Genomic DNA, 19,564 nt, shown 5'->3' with positions numbered 1-19,564 from the left:
CGCCTTCGCTGATTGGCCCTTGGAAGCGGCGGGGGCGGGGCGCGGCGCGCGAGACCGCGAGCAGGTGCGTCCCGCGTGCAGCCCCGCCCCGCCCCTCAGGTACCCGCGGGCTGAGGGCGGGGCTGCGGCTCCGCGGTGTGACTGTCCTGTTTCCCCCACACTCGAGGGGATCCTCAGGGTGACCCTCCTGCACTCCTTCACACTCCAGGGGCTCCTGAGGGCGACCCTCCTGCACTCCTTCACCCTCCCGGGGCTCCTCAGGGCGACCCTCCTGCACTCCTTCACACTCCAGGGGTTCCTGAGGGCGACCCTCCTGCACTCCTTCACCCTCCCGGGGCTCCTCAGGGCGACCCTCCCGCCCTCGCAGGGCTCCTCAGGGCGACCCTGCCTCCCTCACCGTCCTGGGGGCTCCTCAGGGCACCTTTCCCGCCCTCGCAGGGCTCCTCTGGGTGACCCTCATGCCCTCCCTCACCGTCCCGGGGCTCCTCAGGGCGACCTTCCCACACTCCCTCACGCTCCAAGGGCTCCTCAGGGCAACCCTCCCGCCCTCCTACTCCAGGGGCTCCCCAGGGCACCTCTCCCGCCCTCCTACTCCAGGGGCTCCCCAGGGCACCTCTCCCGCCCTCACGGAGCTCCTCACCCCGGCGCCGGGCTGCCCACGCAGTAGCCACAGCACAGCTGTCCCCCGGGGCCCGGCTGCGTGAGGGGATTGAGCTGCTTGGCCGCTCCCTGCTCTGAGGGAGCCCTTCCGCTGCCCGGCGCTGTTCCCGGTCAGGAGCTGCAGGCTAGGAGGTAATGTTGGCTTGGAACGCGGGGACCCCCTCTGAGGGATGGTATCTGCCCCCGTTTTCCAGCCCTGCCAAGGTCCTGTACCAAAGCTGCCCCCCGCCCTTGGTACTAGTTCTGCTGGCAGAGGCTTTAGGGAGGTGTGGGTGAGTTTCTGGGGCAGGGGCTGCTCACTCCTGTTCCTCACCGGAATGAACTGTACCCAAACATGGAGCAGAACCCAAGGATCTGCAAGAGAGCTCTGAGAAACTGGAAGCAGATGGAGAAGGAAGAAGGTCACTGGATCTTTGAGGGCATTAGCATGATAATGAGATAGGATAGTAAATTGCATTTTGTTTTGTTTTGGTTTTTTAATGAAAGAAAAAAGGGACTGTGTGGCAGCCAGATACTCCATCTTATGGCACATCAAGTCCTAGTTTTGTACCAGTATTTGTTGCTTATTTTTCCTTGGGTGTTTGTGTACGTGAATTTTCTGGAAACGTTGAGTACTTGGGGTCCTCCAAAGAAATCCTGAGGATCCTGGATGTGCTCCCAAGATGTGGCCGAGATGAATCATTCCTAGGGCTGGAAGTGCAAGATGAGATCTCCTGTGCTCACACACTAGCTCTGATTCACTGAAATTATTTTTTGTAGAACAGTAAAGCTCCTAAGTAAATGTTACTGAAATCCCTTTGTAGTGATAAATTATAAACCCTGTTGTAGAGAAAAAAAGGTAAAATACCATCACTATCTAGAAGGAACACTGTACTTGTGAGCTGTATCATCACAAGCAGAGAAGATTGCTGGGGTGCAGTTGGAAGCATTTCAGAACCTGTTGGTATAAATTTGGCCTGTAAAAGGAACTCTCTAGATTTGAGGTGAGCAGTGTATCTACTCCTGGCATCCAGCATTTGGGGCACACTAGCATTCCATAGATAAATTCAGTGGATAAATGAAGGCTCTATTTCAATTTATATCCATCCTACTCTGTACAGATTTGATAAGCCTACACTTATGTTTAGTCCCTTGATCATGCTTCTCATTTCCATGCTGCTTTGGTGGTGTGAAAGACCTAACAGTAAATTCAAACATCCTCCATCCATGGGGAACCTTCCCACAAAATGTAGCCTGTCAGGCCCTAATGAACGGCACAGGTGGGGAGGCTGAAGGGGTTCTGCTAATTAGGGCTTTGAGGAATGTTGTGGAAAGAGCAGGGCCAGTGATTGCTTGAACTGACTCACTGCCAGTGTATGGAGAGTACAAGGTGTGTGTGAAGATCTTCTGCCATGACAGCCTGTATTTCTGTTCCAAAACAGAAAGTACCTGAAACACAAGGTGTCCCTGTGCTCAGCAGGCTGGGGAGCTCTGAGGCCCCTCACGGCACTGCAGCTGGGACATGAGATGCTGGAGGGACAGCAGCTCTGTGGGCTCACGCTGCAGAAGTGAAATCTCAGCCTCTTATCTTCCTTTTCTCTATTGTTGTTTTCTAGGCCAAGATTTTTCAGTCTCTGCAGGGAGAGTTGAATTACTCTTAACTATATGGGCATTGCAGAGATGAAAGGGAAAGTGCTCCAGCTGAGGTGAGACATGCAGAGAGCAAACAACTGTGCTCGTGGTAATGATCCTGTGTCAGTTCCTATTTGGGCCTGAGACCAATACAAGACATTTGTACTGTTGGTCTTCCTCTCAGGCTCAGCTTTTCTTCTTCCCTGCCATTGTCTAGTTAGTGGTGCAGAAGGTGGTACTTGGGTATCTTTCCTTAGTGGGAGAGGACAGAATTGCCGGTGTCTGGAACAGTCTTTCACCTTCCTGCTGCAAAGGCTGGGAAAGGGTGACATCCAAGGCAGTTATGGGGAAAGAAGCACACTCTAGAAGGTAGATTTGGGTCATTTTCCAGAAGTCATGAACAAGCAGGTGTGTCAGTAGGAGCAATGTGACTGTAAGATGTGGGAGGCTGCACTTACACCACAGCTGCCCAGCCCTCCAGGCCATCTGCAGTCTGTGTTGCCCTCACTGGAGCTCAGTGTGTGAAATACCTCTCTCAGGCTGCTGGGCTCAATTACAGTTTGCTCTAAGAATTTGCCCAGAAACAAAGACAAGATTTGCCAAATAGGAAGTGGTTTTTATTTGCTTTGGGTAACTCCAACCCCACTTTCAGAGGAGCAGCAGAAAAATCCATTATAAGGTACTCTCAGCTCCTCTATCCAAACCTCAGGAGGAACAGCTGTAAGAAAAAGGGAAGAGCATAAGCTGTTGATTCAGCTAATTTCATGGTAAAAAAACCTGTCCTTGTGCTGTTGTCTGATGTGTACATTTGGCACCCATAGGTGCACAGAGCTATGACTGCAAGCCATGATCTAAAATACTGGTGAACTGGTCTAAAAACTATGAGCCAGAAGAGGTAGGAGAGGGTTGAATCATGTGGAGGATGAGACTGACTTAAAGCAGACAGCATAGATAGAAAGGATCTGTGAGAACACTGCTCAGGCTCTGTAACACTTCTTTTCCCATAGTTTTAGCCAGTAACACAAACATTATGGCCCTTTTGTTTTAGCTTTCAGGAACAACATTTCTCCCCCTTTTTAAACCCTCCTCCTTTGCAAATTCTGCATTGTCTGAGAGAATGAAGCTGAACACTAGGTCAGTTATGTTACTGAGTTTGTTGTTTTCCCACAGCATGGCTAATTCACATCCTATAGTGCTCAGCCCTGGAGGTTTCTGTAACTCCCTCCAGGCTGGTGATGACATCAGTAAGCTGAGAAACACAAACTTCTCAGGATAGGCCTTTGCTAGCTGCCTGCAAAGACATAGTTATGTTCTGATAGCTGTTATCTCTCTGCATTGCATCTTCCCACACAAACAGCCCCCAAGGAGTGACAGGGGAAGGTGTCAGTCAGCATTAGAGTGATGCAGATCTGGCTTTTGGTGCAGGATCTTTAGGTGCTCTCAGGCATTTCTCAGTTGAGTGAACTTCTCAGTGGTGTCCTGGGGAACATGTTAAGAGCTGAAGTGCTCTGATCCTGCTCTAAAAGAAGTCAACTTTAGTAGTACTAGATCAGCCTAGCAGGAAAAAAAAAAGGAACTCCTTCGTCTCAGCCTCATGTATTTGCTGTAGATATGCTCATTAACATATAGTAATAAACTATGGACATGAAGTCTACTATAATGTTTGTTTATTGTAAGTCATTGTCTTAGGGACTTAAAAGTATAATCCCTAGAGGGTCAGGGTAATATGACTCATCTGTCAGTAATGCTGAAGAGACACCCTGACTCCTCTCCCACAGGCTCAGCTGCAGAACTGGAGAAGAGGCAGGGATAGATGTGGGAGGTTTAGTTACCTGTCACATAGCTAATTCCAAGTCTTCACTTGAAATGTTTTCTTGTTTTAGACGTCTCAGTAATGCTCCCACACCATCTCAAAATGCTGGCTCTACTGGCAGTAAACCTGCAGCCTCTGTTTTTGACAAACCAATGTCACAGGAGTTTCAAGGAGGGGCAGAAGATGATGCAGATGGTGAGAAACTCAGCCCCAGCTCCTCTGCTAAGGAGGCATCAGTGCCTCTTCTTACATGGAAAAACCTATGCAAATAAATTCCCTGTGTGTGGAGACTCTGCTATACTTTAGCCATGATTTCTGCAAAAGCCTTGGTTAGCAGGACAGCTGTACTATGGACAGGACAGGTAAATATGGAGTGACATCTGTGAGCTTTCTTCACTGCCAAACAGCAGATACCTGACTTGCTGCAAAGTGGGGTCTCCGTTAAATGAGAGCAGAACGCAGGTGGGGGTCCTGAACTGATTTGGTCACTTGGTTTCTAAGTGAAGCTGTCTCTCCTCTGACCCATAACAGCCAAATCTTGAAATGCATTAAGCATCTTAATGCCTTCTACCTTCTCCAGAAATTGGATGCCTATGTATCCCTTATTTTCTGTGCTTTACTTGCTCCTGCCGGGCATGGATTTGAATTAACAACAAAGCAAAAAAGAACTTTGTGTCACGTGGTCAGTTGTCCTTGCTTTGCTACTTGACCTTTTAGCAGATGACTCTGTCATCCTTGTTTCCAACTGCTTGTTACAGTTCTTGTCAAAATATTAGTACAGGACATGTTATTTGCAGAGTAGGAGGGGGCATTTGTAAAGCCCCAACAATTAATATCCCTCATAGCCAGAAGGGAAGTGGTAGATTCATGCAGAAGGTCAAGTCAAAAATTTAGTGTTCTAGTTTGTGCAAGGTTCTGTCTTTTACTCTGTAAAAGGTTTGATATGGCTTACAATACCACCCTCAGGATCAACAAAAATGGTTACCCAGCAGTGATGGATCTCCTGTTAGGAGTGTGGAAATTGCATCTATTAATAGCTTGAGATTAGCTCCTGAGGGAGACCTATTGTACAGATTTAATTGTATTTCCCTCTTAATTCATCAGCTGCTAGTAATTACATTCTGCATTTTTGCAATGGAAAAAATGGATCTAAACTGGCTATTGAGAGTGTACTTAAATAAATCATAGGAGGGAGAGAAAATTACAATGCAAACAGTATCAATCTTGTAAACAATTTCAATTCACTACTTAGCTATTCATTAATTAAATAACATACTCAGAAAACGCATTCTGGAAAATGTAGCAGCCCCTCTGAAAGCAGTGCTGGTCAGATTAGCTTAAAGTAACTCCTCTGGCATTTCAACAATATTTAATTTTTAAAGGGTTCAAATAGGAAGCAGTTTAGCTTGTTAACTGGCAGTTTAGGGAAATGCTGACTTCCCATCCTTGCTGGAAGATGTCAGCCTTGTACTCTGTGCTTCCAAATAATCTCTTACAAGAGCAGTGTTTTTGTTCAGCTTCTATTTTAAATCTTTTCTTTAAATGACAACTGCAGTTCCTCTTGCCTCCTTTTTCTAGTGACGTTGGATCCTCCAGCAGGTGCCCAGGTTTCCCACATCGCCCTCCTGTGCTGTAGCCTCAAGTTACTCAGTCAAAGTCCCTGTCCCTCATTCTCCTCTGGGGACAATTATAATTAAGGTATTTTGTCCTCAGTTACAGCAGTCCGATTATCCTGTCCCAGTGAATGAAAAGGCACTGTTTACCACGGCAAGGTAAGGCAGAAAAGTGGTTTTTTCATCATCATCCCGTTTCCCGATGGTTTCAATGGAGAGAACTGGCGAGGCCGACACGTGCGAGGCCTGCTGCCCTCTCCTGGTGTCCTCAGCGGCCGTGCACCGGATCTCACAGCTGCCTCCTAGATGGAGGTTTTCCCCTTTCTTGAGATGATGATTCCTGCAGGAGTGGAAGGAAGAAGCTGCTTTATCGATGGAATTGATTATTTTAAACGGCAGTGTCTGTTTAGGATTAGCTGGACCGATTCAACCAGGAAGAGCTTTGGAATTATCAGTTGCAAAGGCAACAGTGTGATCAGGTTCTCTGGAACCACAGATGATCCCCTGTAGTTTTCTCATACTGACAAATGGAATTCAACACTGCTGGGTCTTCTGGCTACTCCTGCTATTAATGCTATATTAATGCTATTTCTGGGAGCATTAGCACTTAGTATGCTTTTTGTTTATGATCATGGGAAACAGTATCATGGCCCATCAGAGCGTAACTGTTACAGATGAAAATTCCCAGCCACGTTTTGATGCACGCTGTGGCAACATCTTTTTAGTCAGCACATCTCAGCCTCAGCATTTGCCAGGAACCCATCTTCTTACCCTGTGACTGACCAGGGAAGGTACTCACCTCGCAGAAATAACTTTACTCCTGACAGCTACTGGAGCTCAGTGGGTTGGGTCCTGTGCAACAATCAAAGGCAGCAGCTCCCCACAGCGGGAATTCAGTTTTAAGGATGCAAAGTGATCTAACCTTGTGGGCCCGATGTTAAGGACTGCAATTGGCAGCTTCTTCTCCCGGGCAGCAAGAGCAAACCTGTAACCAGAGTATACCTGCAGGAGTACCAGAAGACAAAATTACTGGCAGCTTAGGCAAGGGAAGAGATACAGAAAGGAGTAAGGAAAGGAAAAGAGTTCCTGTTGGCAGCAGGAAAAGGGGCTGTACGTACAGGGTTCAGGTAGGAAATGTCTTCGTTGTGGAGCGCACAGAAAAGAACAGCTTTTAACCTCTGTCAGTGAAGGATTTGAAATTTCATAGAAACTGAAACTTCATAGCCCGTGGAAGGAAAACATCCTTGTCTTTTAGTAAATCTCTGCAGCAGCTTTTATTAGTTATCATAGGTTCTTAAATGCTGCACTTTGATGGTTCTCACATGGCCCAGCTTAGGTGGTACAAGAACAAACCTAAGGCATTTCAATCATTCCTGTACAAAGGATTATAAGCTTAAGAAGTGCAAGCTCAAGGAATTTGTCTCCAGTATCCTGAAGCCAAGAGAATCACAATCAGGCAGCCTTGGTTTTATCTCATTCTGGGAGGTGTTAGAGTAGGGGATTTTAATGTAATAGAACTTGTTCCTGAAAAAATTTCTCTTATACAAACACTATTACAAAATGGTTTGTTTAATTACCTGTTGTTTAATTACCTTACCTTATCTATAAGAGGCTAATGGAGAAAACACACTGTGATACAAAGGACAATCCTAAGCAGTAAGGAAAGGTATTTCAGCTCTCTTTTTGAGAATTTAATAAGGAATTAGACGTCCTAAAATCTGAAATTTCACACAGTGCGCCACGGGGCCTAAAAAGCTGCCAAAGGCTAAAAATTTCAAGCAAAAAAAAAAAAAGTGAAGACTGAATTGTGCCAGGTTATCTTAGGTTTGTGGGCAATTGTGAACCTACAGCATCCTGATGGAGGAGGCAGCAGAGAGAGCTCTGAGTGGAGTTATTTATAGCAGCACAAAGTGACAGGGAAGCCCAAACAAGTAACCTGTGGAACCAGATTCCAACCACAGTAAAAATAAAATACAAAGAAGCTCTGCAAAGGCTGATCTGTTCCACAAGCCATTTGTAGTCCTACACTGTGGAACCCAGGTGCAGGCAGAGTAGCAGGGAAGCGGGAATGCAGTGTGGGAGGCAGACCTACTTACCTGCATGGAGGATCCTGCCACCAGCATGGAGTCTGATTCCGCCAGGCGCTGGTGCACAAAAGTCACTTTTTCCTGGCTCACCGTGTCTCCAAAGAATGTCACGTCAGGCTTCAGGATTCCACCACATTTACGGCAGGCTGGGACCTGGAAACTGCGCACCTGCTCATCTGTCAGGAAGACATCCCCGTCTGGAGCCACGCCAAACGCCTCCGCTTTCCAGGTAGGATTCAGAGCCTCAAAGTGCTCCTGGAGCTCAGAGCGCAAGATTCGGTCTCCACAGGCCAAGCAGAAAACCCTGAAATTCAGAGCAAAGTCTTAATGGAGAGTTTCATGTTAGCTGAAGATCTGGAGCCTTTAACTTGTTCCTTAGGAGGCCTGTCATAATTGTCCATATTAATTTACCAAATAGTACAGGTCAAGGAGCTGTCTTTCTACCTCCAACTGTTGCTTTGTAGGAATGCTCTAGAGGAAGTGCTTTGAACCCTGTGCATCCTCTCTCCCAGTTCAGGCTGTGCTTTTTCATCTGGAAACCTGGGTAATCCCAGCCAGGCTGTGATGGCCCTTCTCCAGTCCACTTATGCTGTGCAATTCTGGCACTATCCACTCTGCTTAGCCTTGGTGGATAATCCTTGTATCCTCAGGATCCCCTTGTCCTCTTCTCTAAGAGGACATTTGCTGTACCAAAGAAAGGGGAAATTGATGCAGGCTTCAAGGGAAATGATCCAAATAATGCTCTGAAAAAACAGAGTGGTGGTCATGTTTCTTAAATACTGCGCTGTGAACAGCACTGGTTTGTGATCTTTTTCTCCACCCCAGCCCAGCACCACCTTTAAGCACATCATCTCCAGGAGCACAGCATGGACGTTTTGCCTCCATGTTTCTCAGCAGGTGACACTGCAGCAGCCTGTCAGTCACCCCAAAGGAGGGGCTGGAGCACTGCCCCCCCTCCCCGTGCCAGCAGCGGTACCTGTGAGTGCAGCCGTGCAGTTCCGTCATGCGCTGGCTCCCGGCCTTGGTGTGAAGGGCATCCACGTTCTGGGTCACCAGCCAGTGCAGCTTCCCCAGCTTCTCCCAGTCCCTCAGTACCAGGTGTGCTGTGTTTGGCTGGTGGGAGGAGAACTGGGGCCAGCCCACAAAGTTCCTTGCCCAGTAGCGCTGCCGGGCGCTGGCACTGCGAACGAACTCGGCGTGCTGGATGGGCCGTCTGTCTGTCCTGGCGTAGAGCCCGACACCTTCGGAGTGGTAATCTGGGATCCCTGACTCGGTCGAGATTCCAGCTCCAGTCATTACAAACAGCCTCTTGGAGTTAGAAACAAAGTGCTGCAGCTCCTCTACTTCCGCGGGATCTGGGGGAAGACAGGCTGGCACAAAAGTCAAGTTTGGAGAGGCTCTGGATACAGAATGGGATCTGAAATGGTGGAATCTGATGGCTCTGAAAACTCCAGACAACTTCCTGGCAGAGAACATGTTCAGCTAAAAGGCAAGAACAGAACACAAGGAAGGTAAAAGAAAGCAAAGAGCATGACCTTAATGCCATTTTCTTGGGATTCTCTGGAAAATGATGCTCATAAGTATTCTTTGCTCTTTTTTCTGTTTAGCAAGGACACAAACTATTTGCGAAACATTAACTAAAGGCCACCATCCGAGGACAGCACTCGGATATCCCTTTGACAGATGGCAACACTGAGCACTGCCCAAGGTACAAGGACAAAGTTAACAGCCTTGACTTGTAGGGTTCCTGCCCTTCTATCCTGGTCTGAAGGACGGCTGCTTAAGAGGAGTTGTAAAGAGCCCAGAAAGACCTGAGCATGCAAAGTCTTTCCCAGGTATGTGCAGGAAATGGCAGGAAGGCCAAGCACCCCACCCCAGAGGCACTGGCTGTTTCCTCCCCAGAAGAGACCCTTGCTCTGCTTTTTTAACACTCCGCCTGCTCCAAATCAGTCCTTTCTATCTGCCCCATCCTTAACATGTGTTGTGGGAAGGGAAAGAAAAACAACCTTGAAATGTTGGGTTTTTTCCAGGACAAAGGCCTTGACTGGAGTTACTCCTTTGAGGCGTGTTTTGGTTTGTTTCTCGGGGTTTGGTTTTGTTTTGTTTTTCACAAAAGGCCTGGTGCAGAACAGGCCTTGAAATGGGACAGGAGATTATTAGGACACTCTCTAAATGCCTCTGACATCTCCTGTTCTGTGGGTGCCACCTCTCCAGAGTCAGTGGAGAGATGAAGGGGTACTGCTTTGCTTCTCCAGCACAAACAGGGGCTGAGAAAGAAGGGATCACCCAAATGGGTGTGGGGCAGAAACAACTGCCTGGCAGGTAAGAATAGAACTGACACCCTGCTTAAAGGGAGGAACAGCATTCCCTGCTAGGGACAGGCAGGATGGCTTTGCTGTTAAGTAGCCTGGAATTGTGTGCAGGACCTGTTGAGACAGCAGTGGATTGGTTTGGATTTTGATTTTGTTTGGGCTTTCTAGCAGTCTGCAGTTCTTTCTCCATTTCATTATTTTGAAACTATTTTTTCTGGGCCTCTCTACGGTTTTGGATACAAAGTACAAAAAGGTTTGAAAGTGACAGTACTGAGAAATGATTGTTTGGTATTTTTGCCTCCCACCATCTCCCTTGGCAAGGGGGTTTGTACAAGATGTGGGAGGTGGAGGAAGGACTTTAATTACTAATAAAAGGGCATGATCTCTAAAAGCTGATTGCAACAGGACAGATTACCTGGTACATCTAAGTGGCCTTGCCTCAAGCCTCCAGCTCCCCTCAAGTACCAGCTCTTACAGTAAATGGAGCAATATTTAAATACATTTAAAGCTTGGATGTTCAGCTGTAAGTATCATGATATTTAATAGATGCTAGTGGCAAAGATTTGTCTCAGTTAATCTCCAGTTCTCAAGGCTTTGCATAATCATCAGTTGAATTACAGGGAAGATTGGACTGCCTCCCTAGTCTGTATTGCTTTTTAAATCTAAGCAGTGGATTCTGTTTGCAATGATTTTTGCCTTGTTTTGCTGTTTAGCAGGAGTTGTGTTGGGCATTCCCTCCGAAGAGGTTTAATTTCCCATATGAATTAATTAGAAGGGACAAAGTCTCCCAATAAACTAATTTGCTCTGAGAATAAGTTCTGTCATGATGCTCCCCGAAGGCTGTTAAGCCAGTTTGACGGTAATTAAATTGCTTTAACTGATGAAAACTCTTCATTCCTGCCTGTTATCATCAAAATATCTCTCAGAAGGAAATGTTCAGAGAGGAAATGAAATAGAAATGTAATAGGGGTTGGCCCACAGGAGAGAGAAGGCAAAAAAAGCAGATACATTTGAGAGCTGCTATGAACCAGAGAAGGACTGTGGAGGAGAGAAAGTTACGAAGGACAGAATATTTCCTGTCAAATGCAAAGCTGCTTTAAAAATCAACGTTCTCAGATTAAAAAAATAACTACTGTACATAATAAGTGAAACTCTTTAAACGTACCTATGGAAAGCTGAGGCTTGAGGGTTTTTTTAAAGCACAGCCAAGATGCTCCACAGAAAAAGATCAGGCAAGGTTAAGGTAGAAAATAAACAGGATTCTACAAACGGTTACAGGCCAGAAATCCAGAGGGACTCCCATGTCATCCCGGTCTCTTGTGTTGTGATAACAGGGGGATGCGGGGTAACAGCCGAACTAAACCCGGCTAATGAAATAAGAGGGATACAGTGAATAATGCCTGGAAACTCACCTTTCATTGCTGCCGTGCCCGACCGCGGAAGGAAAGGGCTGACTGCCGGAAGAGGAGCTTTCTGGGAAATGTAGTTCACGGGGAAATTAAGCCCTAAGCACGAAGACTACAGTTCCCATGCTTCAAAGAAAAGCAGGGGAGGGGGAGTGGAGAAAAAGAGGATCCCTAACATCTTGACACCTGACTCAATCTGAAAAGGCTGGGAACTCCATGGCAGCCCCCATGGAAACGTACAAGATTAAAATCCGATTTGATTTGATACAAATGCATGCCACAGCTTTGATAACATGCATTGTAAATGCTTGTCCTTATAAAAGATCTATTTTCTTTTCAGTGAACAGATTTTAGGCTGATAATGTGATTCAACAAGTAACAGAAGAAAAATAAACTGAGGGCTGTTAAAGACATCTCCTCTAGTTCGGGAGTCAGGGCTGTGCCGACCTGCCTGCTGCTGGCTCTGTGTGCTCTGGCAGAAACCCCCAGTGCCTTTCTGCTTAGTTTCAGTCTTGATAATCACCTGATAAGCTGTACCAATTGCCTGGCAATAAGGAGGTTTTTGTGTTTGAGGTTTTTGTTTCAAAGGGGCCTTATTTTTCTGAGGAACAAGTACATAGGAGGAAGGCCAATCTGCTGCATGGTAGCAGCTTGACAATAGATGTTCACCTGTCTTACAGGCGATGGGCTCTTTCTAATAAATTGGTCTGCTTTTTGAATGCATTTGCCAAAGAGCTCTTGCTAATCAGTTCAAAACATTGCACGAATTCCTAATCCATTTTTCTTGTCCCTTGCAGTTATTTCCAAGCCCAGCTGAGCCGAGCCTGTCCCTGGCAGCGGGTGTAATTTTGTGATCCCAGGGAAGAAGCACATCCTGCTCACGTGCTGTGCGGTGCCACCCTGCCCGTCCCTCCGCCCCGGGCCCTGCGGAGTGTGGGGCGCGACCCTCTTTTTGGCAGATCCGTGAGTCTAAACCGCTTTTAGTGCCTTTTATCTTAATAGTTTAAACGTGTTTTTAAACCCTTGGGTGGGCGCTTTGCTTTGGTGCACCAAAGCCCACTTTGGTGGGCAAGGTGGCACCCGGCAGACCCCTTTTCACCGAGGGGAGCCCCCTGCTGTCACTCGGGATGGGACACGGCGATTTTTGGGCGATGCCCCCGGCTCAGAGCAGCCCTTTCCCTGGCGCTCATTACCATAGCGCCCTCCCGGCACCCTCCGCGTGTCCCGGCCGCCCCGCCGCCCCCCGGTGCATCCCCCCAGCGCCCCCCGGTCCATCCCCGCCGCCCCGGCGGAGCGCGGGCTGCGGGCGGGGGGCGAGGACCGGCGGGGGCGCGGGGGGCACCGGGGGCCGCTCTGACCTCCCCGGAGGAGCGGTGGCCGTGGGGCCGAGAGGGTGGAAAGAGTAGGTAGCTTTGCGCAGTGGCAGTATCGTAGCCCGTGAGGTTAATCCGAGGCGCGATTATTGCTAGTTGAAAACTTTTCCCAATACCCCGCCATGACGACTTGAAATATAGTCGGCATCGGCAATTTTTGAGAGCCTCGTCAGAGGCTGATTTTCGTGGTTAAAAGAAAGATACATTAAAAAAAAAAAATAGGTGAACGGTGTATCTTGCCCGGCTGTCATTAAAGTGATGCGGTCCTCGAAAGAGCAACCTGTCTTGACGACCTCAATCCCCTCCACTTTCGTTTTCAGTGACCCATTCCTTCTCCAGCAGCATTGAAAGAAAAGGGCAAGAACCGAACTCTTTACTTAAAGGCGCCCTCAGTTTATTAAACCACGTTTCCGGCGGGAGCAGGTGGTGGGGAAGGGGCTGGGCTGGGGCTCCCCGCCGGCTGTGGCCCCTCGGGGTTGGCTGGGGATGCCCGGCCCCGGGGATGCCCGGCCCCGGGGGTCCCGCGGGGGCGCTGCGGACCCTTCATTCAGCACCGAGCTGCCGCTCTGACGTCGCTCCTACTTTGCATACTCCTCTCCCACCAGCCTTCGCGGCCGTCCCGGGGCTCGGCACCGACGGGAAAAAACGGGGCGCTCCGGTCCCGGCGGGGCGCGGGGGGCGCGGGGCGGGCGGGGGGCACTGCCCGGGGGGATGCGGGGCGGGGCGGGAGGGTGGCGGGGCTCGCCCCGAGCTCGGCGGCGGCCCCGGGGCCAGGGGCGGCGGCGGCGGGAAGAGCGGGTCAGCTTTGCGCAGTGGCAGTATCGTAGCCAATGAGGTTAATCCGAGGCGCGATTATTGCTAATTGAAAACTTTTCCCAATACCCCGCCATGACGACTTGAAATATAGTCGGCATTGGCAATTTTTGACAGTCTCTACGGAGACTGAATTATGGTGTGAAAAATAGATGAAAATAATAATGGAAATAACTCACTATGCATAAGAAGCTGGTTTATGCTACTTGCATTTAAGGAGATTACAGACGATCATTACAAGCGATAAATTTGCTTTTGTTCACTCTCAGCGATGCCAGCGGTTGCTCGTGCCAAAAACGTGGGTTAATAAATTGAGGGCGCTTTTACATAAAAAGCTGTGTTCTTGCCTCTTCCTTTCAAAGCTGCTGAAGGAAGAATCGGTCAGGGAAAATGGAAGTGGAGGGACTGAGGTACTGGAGAAGCATTTCTCGTGTAGCTCTTGTTGAGGATCCTGCGGGGAGCTCGACCTCTCCGAAGACAGCTTAGACAGGGAGGAGAGGGAGCATTTCTGGAGCAACTGGAGGGGCGTGAAAGTCTGAATTGTGCTTGACTGGCTCCAGAAGTGCTTCAAAACCTATTAGGGAACCGCTTTCACTGTAAAGTACTGTAACCTCCATTTTGTGTGCATTTCTTTATGTATATCCATTGGCATCACTCGCTTTAAAAAAAAAGAAAAAGAAAAAAGAAAAAGGCTCCTTATTGTCAAAGAAATCACAAACCTTTACTCTGGAAAAAGCAGCTGCTGAGTTTAGTGTAAAATCCTATTATATAAGTAAACCAAATCCATTTCTAATTTGCAGCTGTTGTCTTATTTAATACCGAAGCAGACCCTGCGGAGGGAGATTTAACAACCATTGCACACCAGCTCCCTGGGCTGTGTCTCCACTGGAGCTGGAAGCAGCTGCTGTCCATCACTTTGCATGAATCAGATGTAGCTCGTGCTGCTGACAGGTTGCCTCTGACGTTCTCTGCATGGTCGTGTGTGCCATCTGGATGCTCCTGCCCTGCCGGTAAGACCCTGAGCTGGGCAGCTGCTTTAAACTATAGCCAGGCAGAGTAGAAAACTTAGTAGTGAACATTAGTGTTCCCTCTTCAGTAGTTGTTTTTGTAGCATTCAGTTATGCTGGGGTATTATACAGAAGAGTGACCAAAGACTGATGATGAAACCTCACAAATTGCATTTGCCCCCTCCTCCCCTGTTTGTACTCCACTGCCAGCAACATCAATTTGAAATCAAAACCTGAAGCATAGGGATGCTATTACCCTTTGGCAGAATAAGCCATGCTGGCAAATATCAAAGGCATATGTAGTTTGCAGTGAGTCATACACTTTGTGTAATTTCTTGATTCATATAAACTGTGTTGATAAGTATTGGTTTTATCACTTTACTGTTTCTCATCTCTTCTGCTGGAATTGTCTGTGATAATGCTCTGGTGTGGTGATTTCACTCCACATTGCAAAGTTGTGTCCTACATCTTAAACATTTGTTTTGCTGCAATAGATCCTTTTGACAACTGTGAAGCTGGACCTTGAATGGGGAAGTTGCATGTTGTGATTTACTGCCATTGCCTGAGACCTAAAGGTGTGACTGAATTTTTCTTTCTTGCATTCACCTGAAGAAAGAGCTGCACAGCACATATGGCACAGCACAGAGGACACACTGCATTGTCATCACTCTGCAGTTTCAAGTCCCTCTCTGGAATGTGCACAGGTAAGTGTGCCTTACAAGTGAGTGGAGCTTCATATGGCTTCTCTGACATACACTGTCTTCTGTAAATAATGGTGCTTCTCATCAGTGGTACTATGAAATGAGCTTGGATCACTCCTTGGATCGCTTGGTTTGGCAGCTAGTCTGAGATTACAGCCCTGAAGGGGACAGGTGGACAGTTCATCCATCCAGCCTGAGTGTCAAGTGTGTGGGGGTTAAACCACCCTTCTAGGGAGATGGTCTGTAACTGGTAAACGATGCTTTGACAAGAGGGAAAGTTGCCTTGAGCAAGTACTCTGAACACAGGCTGTGTGGAACCAGGACCTGAACACGGGTTGTGTGGATACAGGAAGCCCTGAAGTCCAACATTTTGTTGATGTTGACTCACTTTCTGACTTCATTTCCAGCTCCCAGCCCTGTTTCCCATCTGTAAATGAGGGTCATAACTTCTTGTAACACCTTCTGTGAAAGATAAGGGTAAATCACAATGTGTCTTAGCCATAGGGCACAGTGTAAGAGGAAATCCCGTGTATTTCTCTGATGCACTGCCTGCCTTCATTCCTTAGTACTTCCCATCCAACACCAGTTTGGAGGGATGTAGCTGCTCTCAGCATCACTTACCCCTCTGGGCACACCTTGGGTATGCTGCTCCAGTGGGAAAGAGTTTGCTGGAGGTGGAAATCACCTGGGAACTGCAGCTGCTTCTGCCCAGCTGTGTAAGGATGGTGCTTGAGCAGGTGTTCACAAAGCCAGTGAGAGTTTGAGGCAGAGAGCAGGTAGATGATGAGAGAACAGTAGTTCCAGGGTGTTAGGAAAGTTAGGAGAGGGTGAACGTTGCTTGAGTGAGTTTAGCTTGAGCCTGCAACTGAGCAGTTGTCTTGGCAGCTTGGGTTTTAACCTGGCCTCCTCCTCAGGCAATCCCAGGAGGGTTAGAGACTGGCCATTTTAGAAAGAAATGTTAGTGTGTGAAGAATTCAGTTATGAACAGCACATGGCTATGGGCACTGCAGTGAGAACAAGGTTGGTTTTAAAAGCCGTATTACTAGAGGATAGTTATCACTCATGTGGCAGCCCTGCCTTCCCACCTCCCCCAACCCTTTCAAAGCAGTGCTGAAGCCACAGGCAAAGCTTTAAGTGCAATGACTTTTTTATTTTTTTGTTTTTAACACTGAGCAGCTTGGACACAACCCATTTCTTGCAGGTACAACCATAACTAGTGCTATGACAACTTAATTTCAGCCCTGAGACACAACAGAAATTGCATTTTTGATTTGCACTCACTTCTAGACTCTCAAAGGACACCTTAGGAAGGTGAAGATAAAAATTGCATTCTAGGCTACAATGTGAACAGTGGGCACTTTATTTATGCAGAGGTAAAAATACAATCCAAGCCTGTCGTGTTGCTGGAGGAAACACACAGATCCCAGGAAAGGATATGTTTCTGATGACCTTAGGTCTGCTTTGCCATCAGTCAGTGGTAGTGGTTTATGTTGCTGCTCCTGGGGTGACACATCCTGAAGTCATCATTGCACAGTCAGTGATGGGTTTTGAAAAAATGTAACAGTCCCTTCAAATAATGCTTTAAATTTTGCTACTGGAGACCAGCAATGGGAGCGTCAGGTGAGATCCTTGGCATCAGTGGTGAAGCACACAGTGAAAGCCTTTGGCTTATATTTGTGTTGTATTTAGATCTAGGTAAGGACGTAATTTTCTGTCAAGTATTGGATTTGGAGTAAAGTACTGGATTTGGAGTAAAACCTGGCATGAATTTCTTGGAGGCTGTTGACTAATTGTAAGCATTGGCTGGGATGAGGGAGGGGATATTTCCCTGCCCCCCAGTGATAGTTCTCATTATAGCATGACTTAACACAGGAAATAATGATGTCTGACTTGTGCTAGCAGGGGAAACTGGGTGTGTTTGTGCCTAGAGAGTGAAAAATACAGCACTGGAGATTGCTCGCAGCTGACCTCATGGTCTCTGTTTTTATGGAAATGAAATCCCGTAATCTCGGCTCAACAACAGGACATGTGCTGTTCAGCTCTGGGAACATTCTCTGACTTGGTAGTAATTTTGTAAGGAAAAGTGCTACGAGAGTCATGTTTCCTGGATCCTTAGCAGTTCCCACACTGATAGTTTTCAGTGTATCTCTCATCAGATTAGGAGCTGAACATTTGGGCTGAGCAACTGCTTTTACTGCCATGTCGACTTGGCCAGAGTGCAATGGTAAACGCTAGCTCTGATGAGGGTGGAGCTGTGCTGTGGCTCGGCCAAGGCAAGGACTTTGCTTCCTTGGAGTGTGGTTTGATAGAGGTTTGAAAGGAAAAGCAAGTGGGAAATGATTCAAGATACACCATCATATGATAAATCCAGGAGGAGTGTTACGTTCTTTGAACACAGCGAAGGAGAAGTGGTTGGTGACTTTCCTTTATGGTGGCCACAGCTTGTGGAAAATCGTTCAGGAAAGGTTTCCCTTGCCCAGCTTTCCTTGGATGGGGTAAATCAGGGGCTCAGAAACGTTGATTTGTTTGAAGGTTTTGGGGCACAGCGCTGCCACGTGTTGGGCTCCTCCGGGCCTGGCACCCACCCAGCCTGGGGAGGGTCCTGCTCCTCCAGTGGAGAGCGCAGGGTTCGGGTCGCGTTCCTGCCGAGGCACCGCCAGCCTGGGCCGTGCGTGGGCCCGCAGGCGAGCGGGACGGCAGGGCGGGCATCACCGCGGGGACGGAGCCCCGGAGGCGGGCGGCGGCTCTGGGCGCTGCATTTCCCAGCATTTCCCAGGGCGCTTCCCCCCCCCAGCCCGGGAAGGGGAGCGCGGCCGTTCCCGGCCCGCCGAGCCGCCCCCGCCCCGCGGCTCCCGCAGCGGCCGGCAGGGGGCGCAGCGCGGGGCGGGCGCGGCGGGGGGCGCGCGGGGCGGGCGCGCGCGCGGGGGCGGGCCGGGAAAGTTGCGGGCGCTGGGGCGGCGGCGGGAGCGGCACCGGCACCGGGCACGGCGGCACCATGGACGACCTGGGTGAGTCCCGAGCCGCGCGGGCTCCCCCGCGACGGGTGGGGGGGTCGCACGGCCGCCCCTCCGCGCCCCGGGCGGCGGCGGCCGCGGCCCGCCCGGCCACGCTGCGCCCCCTCCGCGCCGCGGGGCTCGGGCCGCGCCCGCCGGCGCCCGGGGACGTGTCGCTGCCCGCGCACCGCGCTGGCCGTCTCGGCTCTCCGCCCGCGGCCCCCTCGGCTGCGCTGCCCCCAGGCCCGCGGGCAGGGCCGGCGGGGGCTGTCCCGGCGCTGCCCCGGCCGGGAAGGGCGCCCGGCGCTGCCGTGCCCGGAGCGGCGGGGAGCGGAGCGCGCTCGGGTTTCACAGACACCTCCTCCCTGTCCTGCCGCAGCCTCTCCGGCTTGCTCTTGGGCGAGAGCAGAACTTTGCGCGGGTACGGAGTGGGGAGCCCTCGGGGGTAAGCGGAGTGCAGCCGGGCTCAGAGCTCATCCTCGTCCTCCCGCTGCCTCTCCCAGGTGTGCTGCAACCGTCCGAAACCGTGTGGTGGGGAAATGTCAGGCAGCTGGTCGCACGGGAAAGATCTAGAGAGTTTGAGTTCCTTTGGTACCAAGCCGGAAAGGGTGTGGATCTGCCAAAATCCCTTGTGCTCTGGGAGACATTAGGGTGACTGAGTTCCGCTTATGAAACTGATTAAATCAGACACTGGGGAGGGGCCGTGATCCGTTACTTCCATCCTACCTTTAATAGAAACCAGACGTTCTCTTAAGATATAGTCCAAGCAAATTGCTCCTTTTCCTCCTGGACCTGGAAGCTCACATTACAGTGCTGGCATAAAGCTGGTGATCACACCTTCAGAAAACAGACTTTGAATTGTGCCAATGATAAAACTTAAGGGACGAGTCCATTTGCTGTGTGGCTTCCTGGTGAAAGGTGCACCATGAAGGATTCATCCTTGGGGAGTGAAATCTCACCCTCTGCCCGGGTGGAGCAGCTGGTGGTGGAAAGAGAATGAATTTCCTCTTCAGCTACTTCTCACGGTTGTTGTTTCTTTAAGTGGAGACAGTTCTGTTTACCTTTTCTCATATCCCACAGCCTGGTTATCTCTTGGAGATTTGGTACATGTTCCTAGCGTGTTCAGGAATGCGTTGCTAGTCAGAACAGGATTCACCCACTGTGTGTGTTGACTT

The 19,564-nt window shown here is 49.3% G+C and overlaps 2 protein-coding genes, 1 long non-coding RNA gene and 2 other non-coding genes across 8 annotated transcripts in view; 4 read left to right on the top strand and 1 right to left on the bottom strand.

Moving 5' to 3' along the window:
* Positions 1-100: 100 nt before the first annotated feature.
* Positions 101-5,443, top strand: LOC116796052. Its single transcript, XR_004360240.1, has 3 exons — positions 101-792; positions 2,256-2,345; positions 4,155-5,443. It is a non-coding gene; the product is annotated as an uncharacterized LOC116796052 (long non-coding RNA).
* On the bottom strand, positions 1,228-11,568 carry SIRT4 (sirtuin 4). 3 transcript variants are annotated; one of them, XM_032706296.1, is made up of 6 exons: positions 11,509-11,568; positions 8,761-9,266; positions 7,794-8,088; positions 6,620-6,699; positions 5,848-6,037; positions 1,228-2,989 (listed from the first exon to the last, which is right to left on the bottom strand). In XM_032706296.1, the coding sequence occupies exons 2-6, from the start codon at positions 9,258-9,260 to the stop codon at positions 2,966-2,968; spliced, it is 1,089 nt and encodes a 362-aa protein (XP_032562187.1). In that variant the 5' UTR covers positions 9,261-9,266; positions 11,509-11,568; the 3' UTR covers positions 1,228-2,965. The 3 variants fall into 3 exon arrangements, with proteins under 3 accessions (XP_032562187.1, XP_032562186.1, XP_032562188.1); XM_032706295.1 differs by lacking the exon at positions 1,228-2,989 and having other exon boundaries at positions 5,440-6,037; XM_032706297.1 differs by lacking the exon at positions 1,228-2,989 and having other exon boundaries at positions 5,874-6,037; positions 6,497-6,699.
* Positions 11,569-12,910: 1,342 nt separating this feature from the next.
* Positions 12,911-13,051, top strand: LOC116796054. The gene has a single exon (XR_004360242.1). It is a non-coding gene; the product is annotated as a U4 spliceosomal RNA (small nuclear RNA).
* A 625-nt stretch (positions 13,052-13,676) lies between these two features.
* On the top strand, positions 13,677-13,817 carry LOC116796053. Its single transcript, XR_004360241.1, has one exon. It is a non-coding gene; the product is annotated as a U4 spliceosomal RNA (small nuclear RNA).
* Positions 13,818-14,581: 764 nt separating this feature from the next.
* Positions 14,582-19,564, top strand: part of PXN (paxillin) — a 49,438-nt gene continuing 44,455 nt past the window's right edge. The window contains exons 1-2 of one of the 2 annotated variants that reach the window (XM_032706294.1): positions 14,582-14,698; positions 15,308-15,399. In XM_032706294.1, the coding sequence (XP_032562185.1) occupies positions 14,661-14,698; positions 15,308-15,399 (130 nt within the window). In that variant the 5' untranslated portion in view covers positions 14,582-14,660. Of the gene's footprint in view, positions 14,699-15,307; positions 15,400-18,358; positions 18,405-19,564 lie in introns of those variants that run through there. The other variant, XM_032706293.1, reaches the window with a different exon arrangement.

The sequence above is a fragment of the Chiroxiphia lanceolata genome, chromosome 18, assembly GCF_009829145.1.
Source record: "Chiroxiphia lanceolata isolate bChiLan1 chromosome 18, bChiLan1.pri, whole genome shotgun sequence".
NCBI lineage: Eukaryota > Metazoa > Chordata > Aves > Passeriformes > Pipridae > Chiroxiphia > Chiroxiphia lanceolata.
The sequence above is the reverse complement of the archived record's forward strand: the minus strand, read 5'-3'. Positions and strand labels throughout refer to the sequence as shown.

Excerpts from the sequence above, each read along its gene's own strand:
- SIRT4 (XM_032706295.1), bottom strand. The coding sequence starts at position 9,260 with ATGTTCTCTGCCAGGAAGTTGTCTGGAGTTTTCAGAGCCATCAGATTC. Across the intron at positions 8,089-8,760 it reads CTGCACGGCTGCACTCACAG|GGTTTTCTGCTTGGCCTGTG; the intron begins GTACCGCTGCTG and ends TCTGAATTTCAG. Across the intron at positions 6,038-6,619 it reads CTTAACATCGGGCCCACAAG|GAATCATCATCTCAAGAAAG; the intron begins GTTAGATCACTT and ends CCACTCCTGCAG.